Genomic DNA, 21,100 nt, shown 5'->3' on the forward strand with positions numbered 1-21,100 from the left:
GAAACTTGAGTGCTTTTACAGCTATCAGGGAGCTTGCTCATATATCAGCAAAATTAAAAATCTGGGGCTGGATGTCCCTCACCTGGTCAATATCACAAGGACTGGCTCTCCCTAAAAACACACTATCCCCAAGCCACTAGTCAGTGCAATAAGGCAAGAAAAAAGATCCAGAATTGGAAAGAAGTAAAATGGTTATGAACATGATCAATGTTAAAAAATCCTACAGAATCTTAAAAATGTTATTAGAATAAGTGAGTTGTGCAATATTGCAGGATACAAGGTCAATACAAAAATCAATTGCATTTCTATATGCCATCAATGAACATTTAGAAATTTACTATTATAATAGCATCAAAAAAATAGACATGCTATCAGCATGTCTATAATAGACATATCTAGACAAATCTGACAAAAGGTGTGAAAGACCTATACATTAAAAATTACAAAACACTGCTCAAATAAAGATCCAAATGAGATATTTGCCATGTTTTTGAGTTAAGACTATACATTTGAGATGTGAATTCTCCCCAAAATTGATCTAAAGAGTCAGACAATCTCAACCGAAATCCCTAGATATGCTTTATAAAAATTTGCAAACTGATTCTAAAAATCCTATGAAGTGCAAAGGACCTAGAATGGCCAAAACAACTTTGGTAAAACACAATAGGAAAACTAACACTGTGTGACTTCAATACTTAGAAAAACTACAGTAATTAAGGCAATGGCATCAAGACAAACAGGCCAATGGAACAAATAGAATCTCAAAGTAGGCCCACACCTGTATGGACAACTAATTTGCAACAATGGTGCAAAGGCAATTCAGTGGAGGAGTCATTTTCAAAACTAGGATATGCACCTAAAAAGGCATGGAGAAGAGGAGAAAGGAAGGAACTTAGAGGCATACTTCATACCCTACACAAAATTTAAGACAAAAATAGATGACATAACATAAAATCTAAAATTACAAAACTTCTAGGAAGAAAAACGGGGGGAAACAATCTTGGGTAGGGCAAGAATTTCTTAAATATGACATGAAAGGCATAATCCATAAGTGAACAAACTGTTATATTGGACCTCATTAACAAGACTTCTGCTCTTCAAAAGATTAAGAGAATGAGGGACACCGGGGGAGCTCAGTTGGTTAAGCATCTAGCTTTCACTTGGGTCATGATCTCAAGGTTCTGGAATTGAGCCCCGCACCAGGCTCCCCATTTTACCTCTCTCCCTTAGTCCCTCCCACCAAACCCTGCTCATACTCAATCTCTCTCTCAAATACATAAAATCTTTAAAAAAAAAATTAAGAGAATGAAAAGCCCAGCCCCATGGGAGAAAATGTTCACAAATAATGTATCTGAAAAAGGACTTGTATCCACAATATATAAAGAACTCCCCATCTCAAAAAGACCTCCCAAATATTGGGGCGCCTGGGTGGCTCAGTGGGTTAAGCCTCTGCCTTCGGCTCAGGTCATGATCTGAGGGTCCTGGAATCGAGTCCCACATCGGGCTCTCTGCTCAGCAGGGAGCCTGCTTCCCTCTGTCTCTCTCTCTGCCTACTTGTGATCTGTCCGTTGAATAAGTAAATAAAATTAAAAAAAAAAAATTTTTAAAAAAAGACCTCCCAAATATCAATAAAAAGAAAACCCAATAAAAACATAGGCAAAAGATATGGTCATTTAACCTAAGACATATGGAAGGCAAATAAGCACATGAAAGTTTTCAACATCATTAGTCATTATGGAAATGCAAAGTAAAATTGTAAGAAGACAGCATTACACTTATTGTAAGAGCTAAAATTTAAAACAGTATTAAGCATAGCCAAAGATGAAGACATGAGAGTATAACTCTCCTACGTGCTGGTATGGATATAAAATGGTACAACTTCTTTATAGAAGTTTTGAAGATTCTTAAAAATGTAAATATATACTGAGGCACGCACCTGGATGGCTCAGTAAGTTAAGCATCTGACTTTGGCTCAGGTAATGATCTCAGGGTTCTGGGATCGAACCCCATGTTGGGGCATCCAGGCTCCCTGATCTGCAGGGAGTCTGCTTCTCCTTCCCCAACCTCCCACCCTGCTCCTATGAGGGCACATGCTCTCTCTCCCTCTTTGAATAAAATCTTTTTTCAAAATGTAAATATGTACCTACCTTATGACATAGGCATTCCATTCCTTATTTACCCAAGAGAAACAAAAGTATACACCATTACAAAGACTTAAACACAAATATTCATAGCAGCTTTATTCGTAATAACCAAAAATTGGAAACCCAAATGGCCATCAGGAGATGAATGAACAATTTTTGTTATTTCCATAGTGGAATACTGTTCAGCCACCCCTCCCCAAAAAGAACCACTGATATATAATGAAGATGTTATATAAATATCAAAATAATTTATGCTGAAAGACACCAGACCCCCCCCCCAAAAAAGTACACAAAATAGTCTTTTTGTAAAATCATAGAAAAGCAAAACTCATCCAATGTGAGAGCAGATCAGCACTTGCTGTGAAAAGCTATGAGAGGGATTACCAAGGGGCATAAGTAATTTTGGGGGGTGATGGCTCTGCTTATTATCTTGACTGTGGTGACTGTTTCACTGGTATATACATAAGTCATCACTTAGCAATGGTATTATAATAAATAACACTATTATTTACCAGGTTCTAGTCATTGTTCTAAGCACTCCTGCATGTATTAATGCAGTTAATCCTCAACACAAACATATGAGGTAGACCATCATCCAGATTTTACAGATAAGGAAATTAGTAGTGTCTGTAACTTAACCAAGGCGATACACCTGGGCTCACACCTGGCTCTGTGTTGTTATCCACTACTCTGCTTCCTGCAATGGGCAAAGTCAAGCAGCTTGCAAAAGAGGGATGCTAAAAACGGAACACATTTATATCTCCCCTCGTCTCCACTGGTAACAGATAATAACGGACGCTTCTTTCTGTGATAAGATAGAACGAAGTGAAGTTGCAAGGAAATGCTTCCTGCCGTGAGGTCACTTGGAAGAGCAATGAGATGGACGAATTTTTGATAAATAGGGCCTTGCATTTGACTCAAAGGGTATATATACCTCAACTTTTGCAAAGGCACAGACTACAACCGAGCATTGAGAAGTGACTATAGAGTAGTGGTGTGGGTGGGCACTGCACCTGAGGTAGGTCTCTGAAAACCTGTAGCCTACTAGGAATATCCTCCAAAATACAGATGGCTCCACAGGGATAAAGGCCCTCTGTTTCTGAGTTTAGGAGACTCCTAATATAGACTGTGATAGGGTGTTCACGTTATCTTTTTCTTTTCTGGCTGATCCCTTGTTTAGTGTTGCACACCTGAGAATGGATGCATGGGAGACAAAGGTTGAAAATCTACAAGTTTATACTCAATTCACATTTGAGGGTACTGAATAATGGGTGGAACTTATTTTCCCTTAGAATTTTGCAGGAATATACCACTGTCCTATAACTTTCAAGACTGCTGTTATGAAATCCAGTGCATTCTTATTCCTGAACTTTTGTTTTCTCTAGAACCTTTTTAAGATCTCCTCTTAAAACCTGGAGTTTTGGTAATTCACAGTGGTATTCTCTGACGTAGGTCCTCCCACCCATCCCTCATCCGTCCTGAGGGGCACTCAGGGACACCACAAAATCCAGAGTCACAGCCAGTTACATTTCTTTGTACATTTGAGTTTGGGGGTTTGTTTCTTCTTTTCTAACTGTAAAGAGTGTGCTAGTGAAGAACACGAAAGGGGAGAAACAAAGAGGCACAGCACGCCCAGCTGCAGACCACCTTACTCTTGCACAGGTATCTTCTGTGTGTGTAGTTTCCGATGCAGTGTAAATCGCCCACACCAGCTGAAGGTTTTCCCACACACCTCACACTCGTACGGTTTCTCACCGGTGTGAACTCGCTCATGCTGGACCAGGGTGATTTTCTGACTAAAGGCCTTCCCACACTCCTTACATTCAAAAGGTTTCTCCCCTGTGTGAATGCGCTGATGCTGAGTCAAGGCTGTGGGGGAGCTTAGCCGTTTCCCGCACTCTTTACATTCATAGTGTTTCTCCCCAGTGTGCACTCGTTGATGGACGATAAAGCTTGAGCTACAACTGAAAGTCTTCCAACATTCATTACATTCATAGAGTTTCTCCCCAGTGTGGAACCTCTGGTGCTGGAGGAAAACAGAACTGCTAATGAAGGCCTTGCCGCACTCCTTACATTCATAGGGCTTCTCTCCAGTGTGGATTCTCTGATGCTGAATCAAGGCCGTGTCTGAACTTAAACCTTTTCCACATTCTTTACATTTAAATGGTTTCTTTCCAGTGTGAATTACCTGATGTCGAATAAGTAATGAGTTGTATCTGAAGGCTTTTCCACATTCTTTGCATTTGAAAGACCTTTCACCAGTGTGACATCCCTGAAAATCTGCCATTCGACTAAAATATCTGCCACATTTTCTACATTCATATGATATCTGACCACTAGGAACTGTCTGATCCATGAGTTGTGTGCTAACATTAATGTTTTTCCCAGATTTCTCACAGTGCTCCTCACTCCCGACAGTGCAGTCGTTGAGATGGCTGGTTGGCCCAGCTGTGAAATCTCTCCTCTTTGACATGGTCTTCTTAGCTATCCAGTGACCATGCTGCTGCTCTAGGCTGCTCCCAAAGTCCAGGCGCTGGGGAACATTCCCTGGCAGCCCTCCTAATGTCAGTCTGTGGGACTCTATTTCTTTAGAAATGTGTTCCTTTGGAGTTGATTCTTCCTTCTCAGCTCTGGCCTCACCTCCTGACATCATGTGACGAAAAAAAAAAACAAAAAAAAAACACAAGTGTTAGCCTCTGACAGTGCTGAAGGGGAAAAGGATCAAGTTGTTCTCATCTGCTCTATGTGACTATTTTCCTACAGGTACACAAAATGGCTACCAAAGACAACACAGCAGAGCCCCACAAGTGAAAGATACTATGGGTGGAAGGCAAACAAGGCCAGGAGAGTGGCCTTATAAGAGTGTAAAGACTGGAAAACAGCAAAGACTGTTACCTACTAGGGTGGGAAGACCAACCACTTTCTCCTGAGTGAATGGGTGGGATAAGAATGTATGGACAAGTGATGAATAGAGACCCCAGGGTCAGAGGAAGACCACCAGATTGAAGAAGGGGCAGGTCAAGCAGCTCAAACTACAAAGGGTCCCACAACTGATTCCTTAAAAGCTGCTTATTTTTTACAACATTATCCATGTCATAATCTTTGAAAAGAGAATGGTCTCTGTCACCAGGCTGACACCAGTAAAGTGGCAGCCTCCTACGCAATGGCTAAGGGAACTATGGTGGGCTAACACACCATAGCTGGAAGGAAAGGGGAAGACACTGAGGCTGGCTTCTAAAATAAAAGAGCAAGGGTCCCTGGGCAGCTCAGTTGTTAAGCATCTGCCTTTGGCTCCTGGTATTGAGCCCCACATTAGGCTCCCTACTCAGCGGAGAGACTTTTTCTCCCTCTCTCCCTCACCCTCTGTCTACCACTTCCCCTCTCTGCTTGTGCACTCCCCATCTCTCTGTCAAATAAATAAAGTCTTTAAAAAACTAAAACAAAATAGCATGCACTGCACGTGTGAGGAACCCTTCCAAGAATAGACGTAAGCCTTAGGGAGGATCTGGTAATGACTCTGGTGCTTTTCCTACAGTACTGTACAAGCTGTGTATAGTTTACTATGATAGTGAGAATGTGAAACAGAGAAAACCAAAGGCAATTTTCCCTCTCCTATTAAGGCCTTTTGCAGGCTAATATAATCTTCAGCACTGGGCCAGGGCAACCTTGTGTGTTTACAAGCGAACTGTTTAAAAATGCTTTTTACACAGATAACCTGAAGTCCTGGGTGGGAGGGAGTTGGGAATTACTTATGGACATTCTCTGTGAAGAGTCTGAAGAGCACATGAAATTTTACAGGCAGAGCAGGGGTGAAAAAGAGTAACAAAGGCAGGAAAAAGTACACCGTGTTATTTTTCATTCACATATCAATCAAAATGAGGAAGCCATTCACCTTTCTGTTATACCAAGTTTTGTTTCAAAAGCTCAGCTGTTAAAATCTAAGTTTTTTTTAAGAGTCTGTAGGGGAAAAATGACAGGCTTCAGGTGGGTGTTGAGGAAAAGGAATCACGGGGTGTGCTGTGCTGGTGTCTGCGTATGTGGGAAAATTTCCATTGTGAAAAAGAATTTTTTATTTTTAAATAATTTTTTCAATTGTAAATTTTTTTTTTTTTTTTTTTTTTAAGTCAGTGTTTGGGAACTCGTAATTCAGTTTCCCAGAAAGAGGAGTTCAGCTGGATCAGTCAGTACAATATGCAACTCTTGATCTCAGGATTGTGAGTTTGAGCCCCATACAAGGGGTAGAGTTTACTTAAAAAAAAAAATGTTCCCATAGAAATAATGTACTGGGGGCACCTGGGTGGCTCACTGGGTTAAAGCCTCTGCCTTCAGCTCAGGTCATGATCCCAGGGTCCTGGGATCGTGCCCCGCATCAGGCTTTCTGCTAGCGGGGAGCCTGCTTCCTCCTCTCTCTCTGCCTGCTTCTCTGCCTACCTGCTATCTTTGTCAATCAAATAAATAAATAAAATCTTTAAAAAAAAAAAAAGAAAGAAAGAATATACGCTGTGAATATGTGGATGGCCAGATAGGCCCCAGAAGCCTATTTTCCTTCTAAGGTGGTTGACATCCTCATCTCTGTAACACAAACTGGTAGAAAAATAAACTTTCCACAAGACAGGTTTCAAAAGAGCCCTCATGCCTCAAGAGCTGCCCGCTCAGTCACATGGTGCCCCTTAACAGGTGGAGAGGTAGAAAGGCAAAGGTGAACATGCAGAGAAATCTTGCAGCCATGCCTTCCCTGGAAGAGACTGGCCCTTCCTCATTTGAGGGAGGCTACTACCATGAACACAGAATCACATATAATGATTCTAGAAGAAAGAAGTCTCACACACATTCAAATGTGAATATAGGAAAGCAGGCTAAGCAAAAAAGGCAGCTGGTAGGTTCTCGTGCTCACCTGGACAGATGCCTCTGAGAGCTTCCCTGTCCGCAGGCTCCCAGGGTTCCAGGCCCCATGGCAGCTCCCCTCGCTCTAGCTGGGAGACCAGAACAGGTCTGGTGAATAGAAAAGCTGCCCAGGAGAAAGAAACAGGAACAAAAAGTAAAGGGAATCAGGAAGCAAGGTCCCCTCTTGACTGTCTTTACTTTTCTTCACTGAGTCAGGGAGGGAAATGAAGAGAAGTTAGCCTGCGCTATCTTAGAAGAAAGAAAATTCCCACAAATGGGGGCAGAGTCCTGGAATAACCCCCCATTCACACGAGTGAGTCCCAGATCTTCTTCATAGAACTTGGAAGACAGAGACAAAGGGCTCTGCTGAGCTCCCAAGAGCTCTTCCTTTCCCTCCAAGCATGGGGCAGAGTCCCTCCCAGGGCCAGGGGGACAGCAGGTTTCAAAACCAGGGAACCTGAAACTCTCCCCAACCAGTAGCCTCTGAGAAGCTCAGCCTTTGGAGCAACTGCCCATAAGGGTTATCAGAGAGGACACGATGTCTAAAAGAAGAAGCCAGGATGCACAAAAGGCAGAGAAAGACAACAGAAGGGAGAAGGGAGTCCTTACCCAGGGAAGCCACATTTGCATAATTCTCCAGCATCACCTCTCGGTACAGGGCCCTCTGTGAAGGGTCCAGGATAACCCATTCATTCTGGGTGAAGTACACAGCCACGTCCTCAAAGGTCACTGGCTCCTGAAACAACAGGTTCCTGCTCAAACTCTGTGTGAAGGCAGAGGAGCCTAAGTATTGGGGCAGAGATCTACTGGATGTGGTGGTACTGCCAAGGACAGTTCTCCAGTGCCCTCTAATCCCCGTGGGGGCCAGCCCTCAGCTGGCATCACCCTCATCAACAGGAGAGTACCTCTGTGTGGTCATCCCCACAAACAGCCCCTCCTTCCCCTGCTGACCTCTGTGTTGACTCTGCCAGGCCCTGCTCTATGTGCCTATCCCTCTGGCTCCTTTCCAAGGGTTTTGTGTGCACATGCACAGAGAACATCTGTATAAACACAGCCCACAGCACTTCTGTACTGATCTCCACTCCCACCCTAATCCCACTAAAGTGACAGTAATATAATGGCCCACGAGGAGAAGAGTCTAAGGAGCAAGGATGTTAACAGAATTTTAGAAGACAGAAAGGATGAATGTACTAAATTAGAAGAGCAGAGAAAGCTGAATGTTAACTGCTGGCAGAGGGGGAAGCAAACAAAAAGGAGGCTGATCATCATATAAAACCAAGAATGAGTTTAGGATTTTTTTTAAGTGTGCTCTGCTTTTTTTTTTTTTTTTTAAGATTTTATTTATTTATTTGACAGAGAGAGAGAGATCACAAGTAGGTAGAGAGGCAGGGGGAAGAGAGAAAGGGGTAAGCAGTCTCCCAGTCAAGCAGAGAGCCCAATGTAGGGCTCGATCCCACAACCCTGAGGTCATGACCTAAGTCAAAGGCAGAGCTTAACCCACTGAGCCACCCAGGCGCCCTGTGCTCTGCTTTTTAAAAATTGGTAATTCTATCTGTTTAAAAGCACCAGGGAGGAGAGAGGACCAACAAGTACTCAGAGTAGTAAATGAAAAATACCTACACAAGATCACTGAGAAGTCTCAGAAAAATGAAAACATTAAAAAAAAAAAAAATCCTGGGTGCCTGGGTGGCTCAGTTGGTTAAGCAACTGCCTTCGCTCAGGTCATGATCCCAGAGTCCTGGAATCGAGTCTGGTATGGGGCTCCCACGTCCATGGGGAGTCGGCTTCTCCCTCTGACCTTCTCCCCCTTCATGCTTCTCTCACTCTCTCTCAAAGGGATAAATAAAATCTTAAAAAAAAAAATCCTAAAGGACTTCAGAGCAGGAAATACACATACATACACAAAGACTGTGGAGTAAAGATGGCAACAGACAATATGGCAAAAGTAAAGGGGAAATGTTTTTAAAAGTGCTGAGCGAAGGAGCCCCTGGGTGGCTCAGTCAGTTAAGCCTCAGACTCTTGATTTCTGCTGATTGTGATCTCAGCTTCATGAGATGGGCCCTGCATCAAGTTCCACACTCGGTATGGAGTCTGCCTGGGATTCTTTCTCCCCCTCTCCCCTTCTCCCAATCTCTCTCTCAAATGAATGAATTTTAAAAAATTAAAAATAAAAATGCTGAGAGAAAACCTCTGTTTTTCATTCAAATGGAGTCAAAGCGATTGGGTTTATCCTGCCTACACCAAAACAAGACAAATTACATAAAACAAGTTATCAGATACTAGGTGACAGCAATGGAGGATAACAATCCCAGAGGGACAGGAAATGACAAGGTGAGTCCTGTGAGTTGCCATGCTTACTACTATGAGTTTCCAGGCTGCAACACAGGGAGGAGGAAATGAGGCAAAGCTGAGCAGATTCCCTGGTAGCTTCTAAGGAGACCAAGACAGTGGAGTTTAGAGACAGAATACCATAGAGAAGAGAGCTGCACAGAGAAAAAAAAACAATTATCTGCAGAGGGTTCACTCGAGTGGGCACAGGTGTGTGGAAACTACTCAAAGCCAGAGAAAGGATCATTTGAAAGGACTGAAGGACACAATGTCTGGCATTCACACAGGGCCAGAAACAGTGCCTACTTCCACTATCCACATTGGAAACTTTCATAATTCATAGGCCACTAGATAGAGTTCTCGGGAAACTCTTGCCTCAGTAGCGGAGAATAATTACTCCTAGGCTGACCAGAATTCTACTTTCCAGATTCTACTAGCAAATAATAAATATCAGAACCAGAAAGAACCAAACTGTTTCCAAGTAACTGAACCTGATTCCAGAAAAGTCTGAAGAATATTTTGGGAAGGGGCGCCTGGCTGGCTCAGTGTATGCGACTCTTGATCTCAAGGTTTTAAGTTCAAGCCCCGTGTTGGATATAGGAATTACTTAAAAATAAAATCTTAAAAAAATATTTTTTTAAAGAAACTATTTTGGGGACTAAAAAAACCTAGAATCAAACAAGATAAAAGTTACAATATCTGGCATTCAATCATACGTTACTAGGCATTCAAAGAGGCAGGAATAGGTGACCTAACAAGACCAGGCAATCAAAATCAACCCAGAACTGGTAAATGTTAGCATTAGAGAGATGGACATTAAAGCAGTTATTATAAATGTATTCCAAATATTCAAAGTGAAATAGAAACAAGTTGTATGTATGTGTGTATATATATCTTTACATACATATTTCTTTATATCATATTTATAAAGAAATATGTATGTAAAGATTTCTTTATTTGAGAGAGAGAGCATGCACGTGTGAGCTGGGGGAGAGGGGCAGAGGGAGAAGAAGAGAATCTCATTCAAGCAGACTCCTCTTTGAGCATGGAGCTCTACACTTGGCTCGATCCTGATGCAGCTGGATCTCACCATCTTGAGATCACGACCTGAGCAGAAATCAAGAGTCTGACACTTAACCACCTGAGCCACACAGGCACCCCAAAGATATACTTTTATAAAGACCCAAATCAAACTTCTACATTTGAAAACTGCTATGTGTGAGATGAAAAATACAATTCATGGGATTGACAGCAAATTCGACACTGAAGAAAAAAAAAAAAAACTTGTGAACTTGAAGGCATAGCAATAAAAACTAACCAAAAAGGAAACAGAAAAAGATTGAAGGCAAAAAGAACAGAGCCATCAGGGAGTAGTGAGAGAACCTCAAAAAGCCTAAAGGACAAGAAATTGAAGGTAAACTGTGATAAACTAAAGATGCATACTACAAACCCTACAGCAATTTCTAATAGTAACACAGTTATAGTTTATATATAGCCAACAAAAAGGAAAACATGGAGTAAAACACACTATTAATCCTAAAGAAGGTGGAAAATCAAGAGAAAAGGGAACAAAGAACAGACAGGACAATTAGAAAACAATTAGGAAGATGACAGATTCAAATCTAACCATACCAATAATTATGCCAAATATACATAATCTAAACATCCTAACCAGTAAACACTATCAGATTAGATTTTCTAAAAAGCAAGGGCCTACTATGTGCTGCCTTCAAGAAATGCATATTACATGTAAAGACAAGAAAAAGTTAAAAGCAAAAAGATGTAAAACATATATATACTAATCAAAAAAAGCTGGGAATGGCTCTATTGACTTAAGGCAATGTATTTTTCAGAGCAAATAATATTTTTTTAAAGATTAATTAATTTATTTTGGGGAGGAAAAAGGGAGAGAATCCTCAAGCAGACTCCCCTCTGAGCTCAGAGCCCAACACAGAGCTAGGTCCCAGGAACCCGAGATCATGACTTAAGCCGAAGTCAGAGGCTTACCCCACTAAGCCACCCAGATGCCCCAGAGCAAAGAATATTAAGAGATAAAGAAAGCCATTTATGACCATAAAGGGATTAGGTCATCATGAAGACATAACAATTCTACATGTTTATGCAGTTAGTAACAAAGCTTCAAAATACATAAAGCAAACTGAAAAAACTGCAAGAGAAATAGAGAAATCCCTAATTATAGATGGAAATTTCAATAACCCTTCTCAACAAGGATTTAGCAAACATAAATAATATATTACCCAACCTGACTTAATGGACATTTACAGAACACTCCACCCCAAAACAGCAGAATACTATCTTCTCAGGTGTCCAAGAAACATTTTGTAAAGTAGACCATATTCTGGACCATAAAAGAAAAAGAAATCAAGTCATGCAAAGAATGTTCACTAACCACAACAGAATTAAATTAAAAGTAACAGGGGCACCTGGGTGGCTCAGTGGGTTAAGGCCTCTGCCTTTGGCTCATGTCATCGTCTCAGGGTCCTGGGATGGAGCCCTGCATCGGGCTCTCTGCTCAGCAGGGACCTGCTTCCTCCTCTCTCTCTGCCTGCCTCTCTGACTACTTGTGATAAGTCTGTCAAATAAATAAATAATAAATAAAAATATTTAAAAAAAAAATTAGAAGTAACAGACAGACACATGGAACATTCCCAAATATTTATGAACTAAATAACACCCTTCTAAATAACACACAGATGAAAGAATAAAACATAAAAGAATGCAGAAAGTGTTTTGAACTCAAGGAAAATGAAAACACAATGTACCAAAATGAGGGATGCGCTAAAGCAGTACTTAGGAAGACATTTATAATATTAAATGCCTGTGTTACAAAATTTAAAAAGGAGAGAAGGTCTTGAATCACTGACCTCAGATTCACCTTTAGAATCTAGAAAAACAGCAAATTTAACACAAACTAAGTAGAACAAACAAAATAAAGATCCAAGTGGAGATCCAATGTAAAACTGACAAAAAACAATAAAAAAAATTAGCAAAAGCAAAAACTGGTATTTTGTGAAGATCAATGCAACTTATAAATCTCTGGTTAGATCAATCAGAAATAAAAGAGAAAAAATAAATTGGCAATATTAATTCAAAAAAACTGCAGATAATAAAAGGATAAGAAAATATTATTAACAACTTTATGCCATTAATGTCTATAGCCTAGATAAAAATTGACAAATTTCTTCAAAGAGACAAATTAACAACACTCATTAAGGAGAAGAACTGAAACTGTATTCTAAAAGTTATCACCGGGGCGCCTGGGTGTCTCCGTGGGTTAAAAAGACTCTGCCTTCGGCTCAGGTCATAATCCCAGGGTCCTGGGATCTGGCCCGGTATTGGGCTCTCTGCTAGGTGGGGAGCTTGCTTCCCCCTCCCGCTCTCTGCCTGCCTCTGCCTACTTGTGATCTATCTGTCAAATAAATAAAAATAAAATCTTAAAAAAAATAAAAATTAAAAATAAAAGTTATCATGGGCGCCTGGGTGGCTCAGTGGGTTAAGCCTCAGCTTTCCGCTCAGGTCATGATCTCAGGGTTCTGGGATCAAGTTCCACGTAAGGCTCTCTGCTCTGTTGGCAGGGAGCCTGTTTCCTTCTCTCTCTCTCTTTGCCTGCCTCTCTACCTACTTGTGATTTTTCTCTGTCAAATAAATAAATAAAATCTTTAATAAATAAATTAATTAATTAATAAAAGTTATTAGAAAGAAAACTCTACACCTAAGTGGCTTCACTGGTGAATTCTACCAAATATTTAAGGAAGAAATATTTAAGGAAGAAATTCTACCAAATACTTCTACACAAATTCTTCCTAAATACTCAAGAGGGCAGAATACTTTCCAACTTATTTAATCAATGGGCAGTCACGACAAGAAAATTGCAGATCGATACCCCTTACAAACATAGTGCAAAAGTTCTAAACAAAATTTTAACAAAAGAGAATCCAAAATACAGTAAAAGAATAATACAAATGACCAAATGGTTTTTATTTAAGGAATGCAAAGTTGGTTGAACATTTGAAAAATTAATGTAATTCACCATATTAAGAAACTAAAATAGAAAAACCATAAAGTCCTCTAAAACAACATAGAAAAAGCATTTGTCACGCAGCAAATGCACTACTGGGTATTTACCCCAAAGACACAGATACAGTGAAAAGAGCCATACGTACCCCTATGTTCATAGCAGCAATGTCCACAATAGTCAAACTGTGGAAGGAGCCAAGATGCCCTTCAACAGAGTAATGGATAAAGAAAATGTGGTTGGTTCATATACACATGGAATTTTACTCAGTCATCAGAAAGGATGAATTTCCAAATTTTGTATCAACATGGACAGGACTGGAAGAGATTATGCTAAGCAAACTAAGTCAAGCAGAGAAAGTCAATTATCATAGGGTTTCACTTGTGGAACATAAGGAATAGCATGGAGGACATTAGAAGGAAAAGAAAAATGAAGGGGGACGTGGAAATCAGAGGGGGAGATGAACCATGACATGACATGGGCTCTGAGAAACAAACTGAGGATTTAGGAGGGGAGGGGGGTGGGGGGAATGGGTGAGCCTGGTGGTGGGTATTAGGGAGGGCACATACTGCATGGAGCACTGGGTGTGGTGCATAAACAATCTTGAACACTGCATCAAAAACTAACGATGTATTTTATGGTAACTAACATAACACAACAGAAAAAGAAAAGGAAAGAAAGCATTTGTCAAAATCCAGCACCCACTCTTGATAAAAATTCTCAACAAGCAAGGCACAGAACATGATCAATGTAATATGGGGCATTTACAAAACAAAACAAAACCTATGTCGGCTTTAACTGAGAAATATTGAATGCTTTCACTTGAGATCACAAATAAGACAAGGGTATCTGCCCTCACCACCTGTACTCAACATTAAATGCCAGTGAAGTTAGGCAAGAAAAAGAAAGAAAAGGTATCCAGACAGGAAAGAAAAAAGTAAAACCGTCTTTATTTGTAGATGACATGTCTACGTAAAAATCCAATGGAATCTATCAAAACAAAAACAAATACAACAACAACAACAAAAACTAGAATTACTTTGTCCAAGGGAAGAGAACACTCTTGTAAACAGAGGTGAAAAGGGTCTTCACAATATGCAATGATGCGGATTTCTACTTTTCAGCCTCCACTGCAAATCTATCCCAATCAACCCCTCACACTTGCCTTTCCATCCTAATTATGTCTTAGTTTGGGCATTCTGATCTCTCCGTCCCTCTCAACTCCACCTCCTCTGCCGGAACACGTACCTGATAGTGACAGCCGCACAATGAAAGCCACAAGCCGGTCAAACGGGAACCTCGGGAAGGAGCTCCCATGCACCTCCCCGCTGCCTGCCGGCCGTTAATGCTTTTCTAGCACAACTCCCTGCTGGCTATGATCACTGCTTTCAGAGCAAAGCATCCGCTAAGCAGCAAGCCCCGACCGGTCCAAACCAGTCTCCTCCAAGATCCACACGAGTGCTGAACTTTCACGACTTTTCCCTCATTATAATACTAAAACTCACACCCAGGGGGTGGAGATTTAACAAGCTCATGACGCAAGCGATGCATGAAGAAACATGACCTTTAAGTGTGTAGGTGCTAATAAATGCCCGGCTCTACTTGCTTAGACGGCACAATCTTCTCCTTGAGGGGCTCCTGGGTGACTCAGTGGGTTAAAGCTTCTGCCTTCGTCTCAGGTCATGGTCCCAGGGTCCTGGAATCGAGCCCCGCAACGGGCTCTCTGCTCAGCGGGGGCCTGCTTCCCACCGCCGCCCCGCTCGCCTGCCTCTCTGCCTACTTGTGAACTCTGTCTGTCAAACAAACAAAATCTTAAAAAAAAAAAAAATAGTGGGGTTAAAAAAAATTCTCCTTGACCTCTCCTCGGAGTCAACCTGAGGATTCTTTGTGCTACTCCCCTGTGCTCGAGCTTAAGCCCCAATAAAGCCTTTCTTGTGACTTTAAATGTGGGGTCCAGTCTCGTTTCCACCGATGTTGAGTCCAAGGACCCGAGTCCCGTAAGACCTGGACAACTCGGGCTCCGGATGCGGACTGACATCTGCTCTCACCTGACATCTAAGGGTGGGAGGGCCGGTAAGGGGGACGACGGAGGCAGAGAGGATGCTCGCTCACCTGGCGCCACGTGATCTGGAGCATGGCTGGGGTCCCCACTTCACACAGCGCCTTCGGGGTTCGAGGTGAGGCTGAAGAGAAAGTAAGAGGCACGAGTAGGGCTGCTGCTGCTGCTGTCGGGCACCGCTCAAATGCCGTCTTCCGCCGGGGGCCCCCTCTGTTCCAGGATCCCCTCAGCCCAGAGCCACGGGGACTGGGGAACCCGGTGCTGGAGAACGCCGTGGGGATGCAGCCCCGTTAGCCGGACCCGGAGCCCAAGACCGCTACCGCCGAGTGCCGCAGATAACAGGGAACGCGTGGGAAAGCTGCGAACCTGCGCTCCGGGGAAAGCTTAGGACCCGCTCCGCCGGAAACACTTAGAGCCGTTTCCCCTCCTCTCTAGGAACGTGAAAACGTGCGCGTCTCTGTGGTTCCCCAGCCGAGCGGCTACAGCCGCTGTTCCTTCTCTCTGAGACTGCGAGCCAGAGTTGCGGGCTCCAGGCTGGGGTCCTGCAGCGCCCTCTCTCGGTAGCTCCTCCCGGGGACATGGTCTGGCCCCCTCAGACCGCGGAACGGTTGCAATCTTGTGATTCAGCCAGGCTTCGCTGGCGTTTGTCACTCCTGGCTGCTGCTCTTCAGGTCCTGAAGCTGCCCAGCTAGGTTCTGTGGCGGCGCTGCAGTGGGCGAAGTATGCGGGGCCCACCATTTGAACAGCCAACGGTGCATTTGTGGAGAACATGGACTACATAGCTCCGGAAACCTGGCTGTAGGAGGTCTTAGCTGTGTGAGCAGCCCCTCACACAACAGTGATACCAACCGCAAAGGACTGTTGAGGTTTAAAAATTAGCTAATGGATTAGCAAAGTACTTACAGTAGTGCCTGGCGCACAGTAAATGCTTGCGGGTTGTTTTCTTTTCTTTTCTTTTCTTTTCTTAGATTTTATTTATTTATTTGACAGAGAGAGAGATCACAAGCAGGCAGAGAGAGAGAGAGAGAGGAAGGGAAGCAGGTTCCCCGCCGAGCAGAGAGCCCGATGCGGGGCTCCATCCCAGAACTCTGAGATCATGACCTGAGCCGAAGGCAGAGGCTTAACCCACTGAGCCACCCAGGCGCCCCTGTTTTGTTTTCTAATTGTCTTTTTTGCTTTCGAAGATAGAAGTGCTGTTGAGACTTCCAAGATGTGGCACAGTTTAGGGAAAAGAGCTATTAACAGTTAGCTTTTCATCCGTTTCCCACCCTATATGTGGATTTGTGTTCCAGGTCCAGCCAGGAAACAGATCTCAACTAAGGGCCCAGCAGCCTTCTGAGTGAATACTGGGTCCTTCATATTGAGTCAGATATTTCATATAGCTTCTCCTCTGCCAGTTTTCAGAACCACTCCATCCTCAAAGACTTATCAGGGCACCACACTACACAGCTAGACCTGCAGATGGGATAGCCACCATGATTTGCCTTTATTACATATTTGCAAGCCAAGCAAAAGTCTCCACCCTATCCCAAAAAGCTCTTCTTGGAGGTTGCCAATGTGGGAAGGCTCTAATACTCCTGAGAATAGCATCATAGCCATGGCTTCCACTAGCCAAGCTCTACTGTTCTATGTTAAGAACTGCCCACTTGAAAGAGGACTTTGGCTCCCTCCATTCTGACCTCAAAATTTTTAGGTGGATTGTTCTTTCCAGCTTGTCTCTTGGCTCAGGAAGGAGATACACAGGGCCAAGTATCCCCTGATGAGAACCAAAACTATCCCTTCAAGCAACAAGAACTGCTCTGAGGCAGGAAGACCCTACCCATGATTGATCCCAAGACAATGATCTTTTTTTAACCTTCACTGCCTACCTGAAGGTACCCACCCACTTTGTTCCACATTTTCCTTACATAAACCTGAAGTATTTTTGGCATTTTGGAGACAGTCTTTGAGACAGTAATCTGCTCACTGAAATAAATTCCTTTCTTGTTTCACCACCACTTGTTTCTCTTTCTTTGGGTTTTGTCAGTGACGAGTGGCGAAACCTAGTCTGTTTGGGAACCCAGGATCCAGGGGCTCTTCAGCCCTGACTACACGCCCTCTTCTCCAATATTAGGGAGAATGGAAGAATGTTCTAGTACATTCTAGAAGCTGAGCAAGGTGAGGAGTCTAGCAATTCAGTATGCATCCTTTAATAATTCCAGTTTTCCAGAACTGGGTGGCTCACTCCTGCCCCCTCACCTTTGCATAGTGTCCCTGAAAAACATCTATGGTTCACCAGCTCAAGAAAATACACTTCCATATTTCTCCCTGGGAAGAGGAGGGAGAGTCTCTAGGCAACATGGAATCAGGAAAAGGATTTGAGATCAGGCTGCGACAGGGAAACTAAAGGGATTCATGAAAAACTGCTTTTTCATTCCTTCTGCTTCTGTTCCTGCTAGGACCTATGCCCCTGCTTTACACAGGTGTTATAGAACAGATGGTGTATGTCTTCCCTGTAAAGGTCAAGGATTTAATGATTTTGTTGGAGTTTTCCAATACAACAGATAATAAATACCTAAGGACTAAATGGGGTCTTCATGAAAGTTTTCCAAGACCAGTGGCTCATCAAGACCCCTGGTCCCAGGGCATAAGAGATTTATGGAGGACACCTAACACTTTGTTTCTGGATTATTGAGAAGACAGGTACACCAGAAAATTGTCCTCAGTAAAAACCCCAGGTCCCAGGGCACCTGGGTGGCTCAGTGGGTTAAAGCCTCTGCCTTCAGCTCAGGTCGTGATCCCAGGGTCTTGGGATTGAGCCCCGCATCGGGCTCCCTGCTCACAGGAAGCCTGCCTCCCCCTCTCTCTTTGCCTGCCTCTCTGCCTGCTTGTGATCTCTGTCTGTCAAGGAAATAAATAAAATCTTAAAAAAAAAAAAAATCTCTGAGCAAAGACAACACATTTTCCTTCTCTTTCCTTTCCAAGTCTCCCAGATGCTCTGTCTGTATGTATAGTCTGCTCTTACTTCTCTCAGCTTCTGTTTGATTTCCATTTTGTGCAAAGCCAAGGACCCTCTTGGCTCGGCCTGCAGGATCCCTTCTGGGTCCTTGGACTTAGCCACCCTGCATCAAAGCTGTTTCTTTTAAAAAATATATATGTATATATAGACACACACATATATATGTGTGTGTCTATATATACATATATATGTGTGTGTCTATATATACATATATATTTTTTAAAGATTTTATTTATTTGACAGAGAGAGAGACACAGCGAATGCTGGAACACAAGCAGGAGTGGGTGCTGCTGCCCCTCAGAACAATTTGTTACTTAAACTGTAACCCCTGGAGGATTTTACTAGTTACCAAGCACATTTAGATATGGCCTTTAGAAATACATATACTGGCAACAGGTCTTTGGGGAGAAGGACGATATACGACCGTGAAGCTGGGCAGCTGGGGATGCCCGGCTCCCTCAGGGCAGAAGGCCGCCCCTTCACAGAAGCTGGGCAGCCGGGAATGCCTGGCCCACCCAGGGCGGAACGCCACCTGCTTCAGGGAAGCCGAGCACCCGGGAACGCCCGGTCAGCTCAGGATGGAACGAAAACCGCCTGCTTCCCTTTTCCGTTATTGCTCCTTTCTCTTCCCAGAAGCGCCTGTTGTGAGTTTGAGTCCTTTGAATGTGCTTGTTTAACTATAAACTCTATCCTCCTCCTTGTTTGCCTGCAATACGCGATTACCGTTTGACCTTCATCAATCCTTCTGTTGGCTATTGTTTTCTATCCAATAAAAGTGTCATCAATCCTTCTGTTGGCTATTGTTTTCTATCCAATAAAAGTGAGACTGTGGAGTTGCTCGTGGCAGCAGTTCTTTTCGACTGTTGTCCCCTGCTCCCAGTCTTTTGCAGCTGACTTGTTTGTGCCTAATTCTTCTCCCGTCGCCGACTGGAAGCAGCAAGTGGGAGAGGGAGAAGCAGGCTCCCTGCCAAGAGTCCAACATGGGACTTGATCTCAGGACCCCGGGACTATGACCCAAGCCAAAGGCAGACGCTTAGCAACTGAGCCACCCAGGTGTTAAGATCCATGAGGAAAAGAACGAGACTGACAGAAAGCGAAAGTCAAGCAAAGCTTTATTTCACACCAAGCATCAAAAATCAAACCGACCAGTCAGGGCTGTCTCTCCAAGAGGCGACGACGATGATGACCCCAACAACACTGCTCCAGACAACTCTGCTACCCCAGCCTCACAGACTAACTTTTATAGAGGTAGTTAAGCCTGGCTTATACACAGGTGGCCAGTGAGATTGCAACACACAGAGAAAACTGCACAGTCATGCTAAGTCGGCCATACAGGTGGCCAATTGAATTTCAATTTACCATAGTAAATAGTAAATATATGCGCGTCCTACTGATTGGATGTCTCCACTGGCCTGGCCCATCCTTGTATCTGGGCTTTGCAAGTAAGTTCCTCTGGGAGGGGCAGGGTCAATCTAAGTTCACAACCAAATGGCTCCCTATGGCTAACCAGGCCCTTACACCAGGCATCCTAAAGCTGTTTCTTCTAACCACTTTTAAACAAGAGCACCTTCCCTATATTATGAGGGCAATGTGTTTAAAAACAAAAAACATTAAGGCCATTTATTACAAGTCAATTAGACTGTTATACTATTAATCTCCACGGGAAATATATATTTCCAAGCTCAAAAAATTACAAATTATTCCAGAACACAAATTTCATTAAGATAAACACAATTGGAGCAACCGGAGGCTCAGTGGGTGTCTGACTCTTAATATTGTCTCAGGTTATGATCTTAGGGTCATGGGATCAAGCCCCATGTCAGGCTCCATGCTCAGCATGGTGTCTTCTTGTCCCTCTCCCTCTCCCCACTTGCATTCTCTTTCTCTCTTTTTCTCTGTCTCTCTCTCTCTCTCTCTCAAACAAATAAATAAATAAAATATTTTTAAAAAAGAGAAACAATTATTTCAACATCTGACATAGCACAAAAATGTCATTTCTCCCATTAATTACAATATGGCTGTGTGACCATCTTGATTCAGCATTGTCTTAGGAAGGTATTATATACAATACACTTAAGACTTTACAAAGTACACGTATAATATCTAATGTCCATTTATCTGCATATTTATGCCAAAAAAGAAGAAATATGAAACTAATGGAAATGATGCTAAGTTATCACTGCTATAATCTAGCTAATGACAAATACCTTGAGAAAACTTCATGCAACGTTTACATATGGTTGAGAAAGATTTAATTATCAAAGTTTTACAAAATTTTATTGAAAATGGGGTAACCACAGAAAGCAGAAGCAGGTGTGTTTGGGTAGCTCAGTTAGTTAAACATGTGATTCTTGATTTTGGCTCAGGTCATGATCTCAGTGTCCTAAGATCAAGCCCCGCATTAGGATACTGGAGTGGGTCCTTCTATATCAAAGAAACTCATTTTTTTTTTTTGAGTCATGCTTTTATACTCAACCTAATCAGAAGAATTTATACACACACACACACAAATGTATACACTGTTGTATATACATTTTACATATGTATATATGTATAGAATGTTTATAAATTCTGGACCCTTTGGTCATCCCTACAATATAGCCAGAATCTGTCAGGTAGCAATAATGATTGCAGTGCCCAGATGTCACTCA

The 21,100-nt window shown here is 42.7% G+C and overlaps 1 protein-coding gene across 2 annotated transcripts; it reads right to left on the reverse strand.

The window, feature by feature from the left end:
• Window positions 1-2,214: 2,214 nt before the first annotated feature.
• Window positions 2,215-15,947, reverse strand: ZNF620 (zinc finger protein 620). 2 transcript variants are annotated; one of them, XM_082725220.1, is made up of 4 exons: window positions 15,505-15,947; window positions 7,638-7,764; window positions 7,039-7,117; window positions 2,215-4,787 (listed from the first exon to the last, which is right to left on the reverse strand). In XM_082725220.1, exons 2-4 carry the CDS (start codon window positions 7,656-7,658, stop codon window positions 3,793-3,795), a joined length of 1,095 nt encoding a protein of 364 aa, XP_082581346.1. In that variant the 5' UTR covers window positions 7,659-7,764; window positions 15,505-15,947; the 3' UTR covers window positions 2,215-3,792. The 2 variants fall into 2 exon arrangements, with proteins under 2 accessions (XP_082581346.1, XP_082581345.1); XM_082725219.1 differs by having other exon boundaries at window positions 7,039-7,152; window positions 15,505-15,945.
• Window positions 15,948-21,100: the final 5,153 nt, after the last annotated feature.

Source organism: Mustela nivalis (genome assembly GCF_964662115.1).
Source record: "Mustela nivalis genome assembly, chromosome: 1".
NCBI lineage: Eukaryota > Metazoa > Chordata > Mammalia > Carnivora > Mustelidae > Mustela > Mustela nivalis.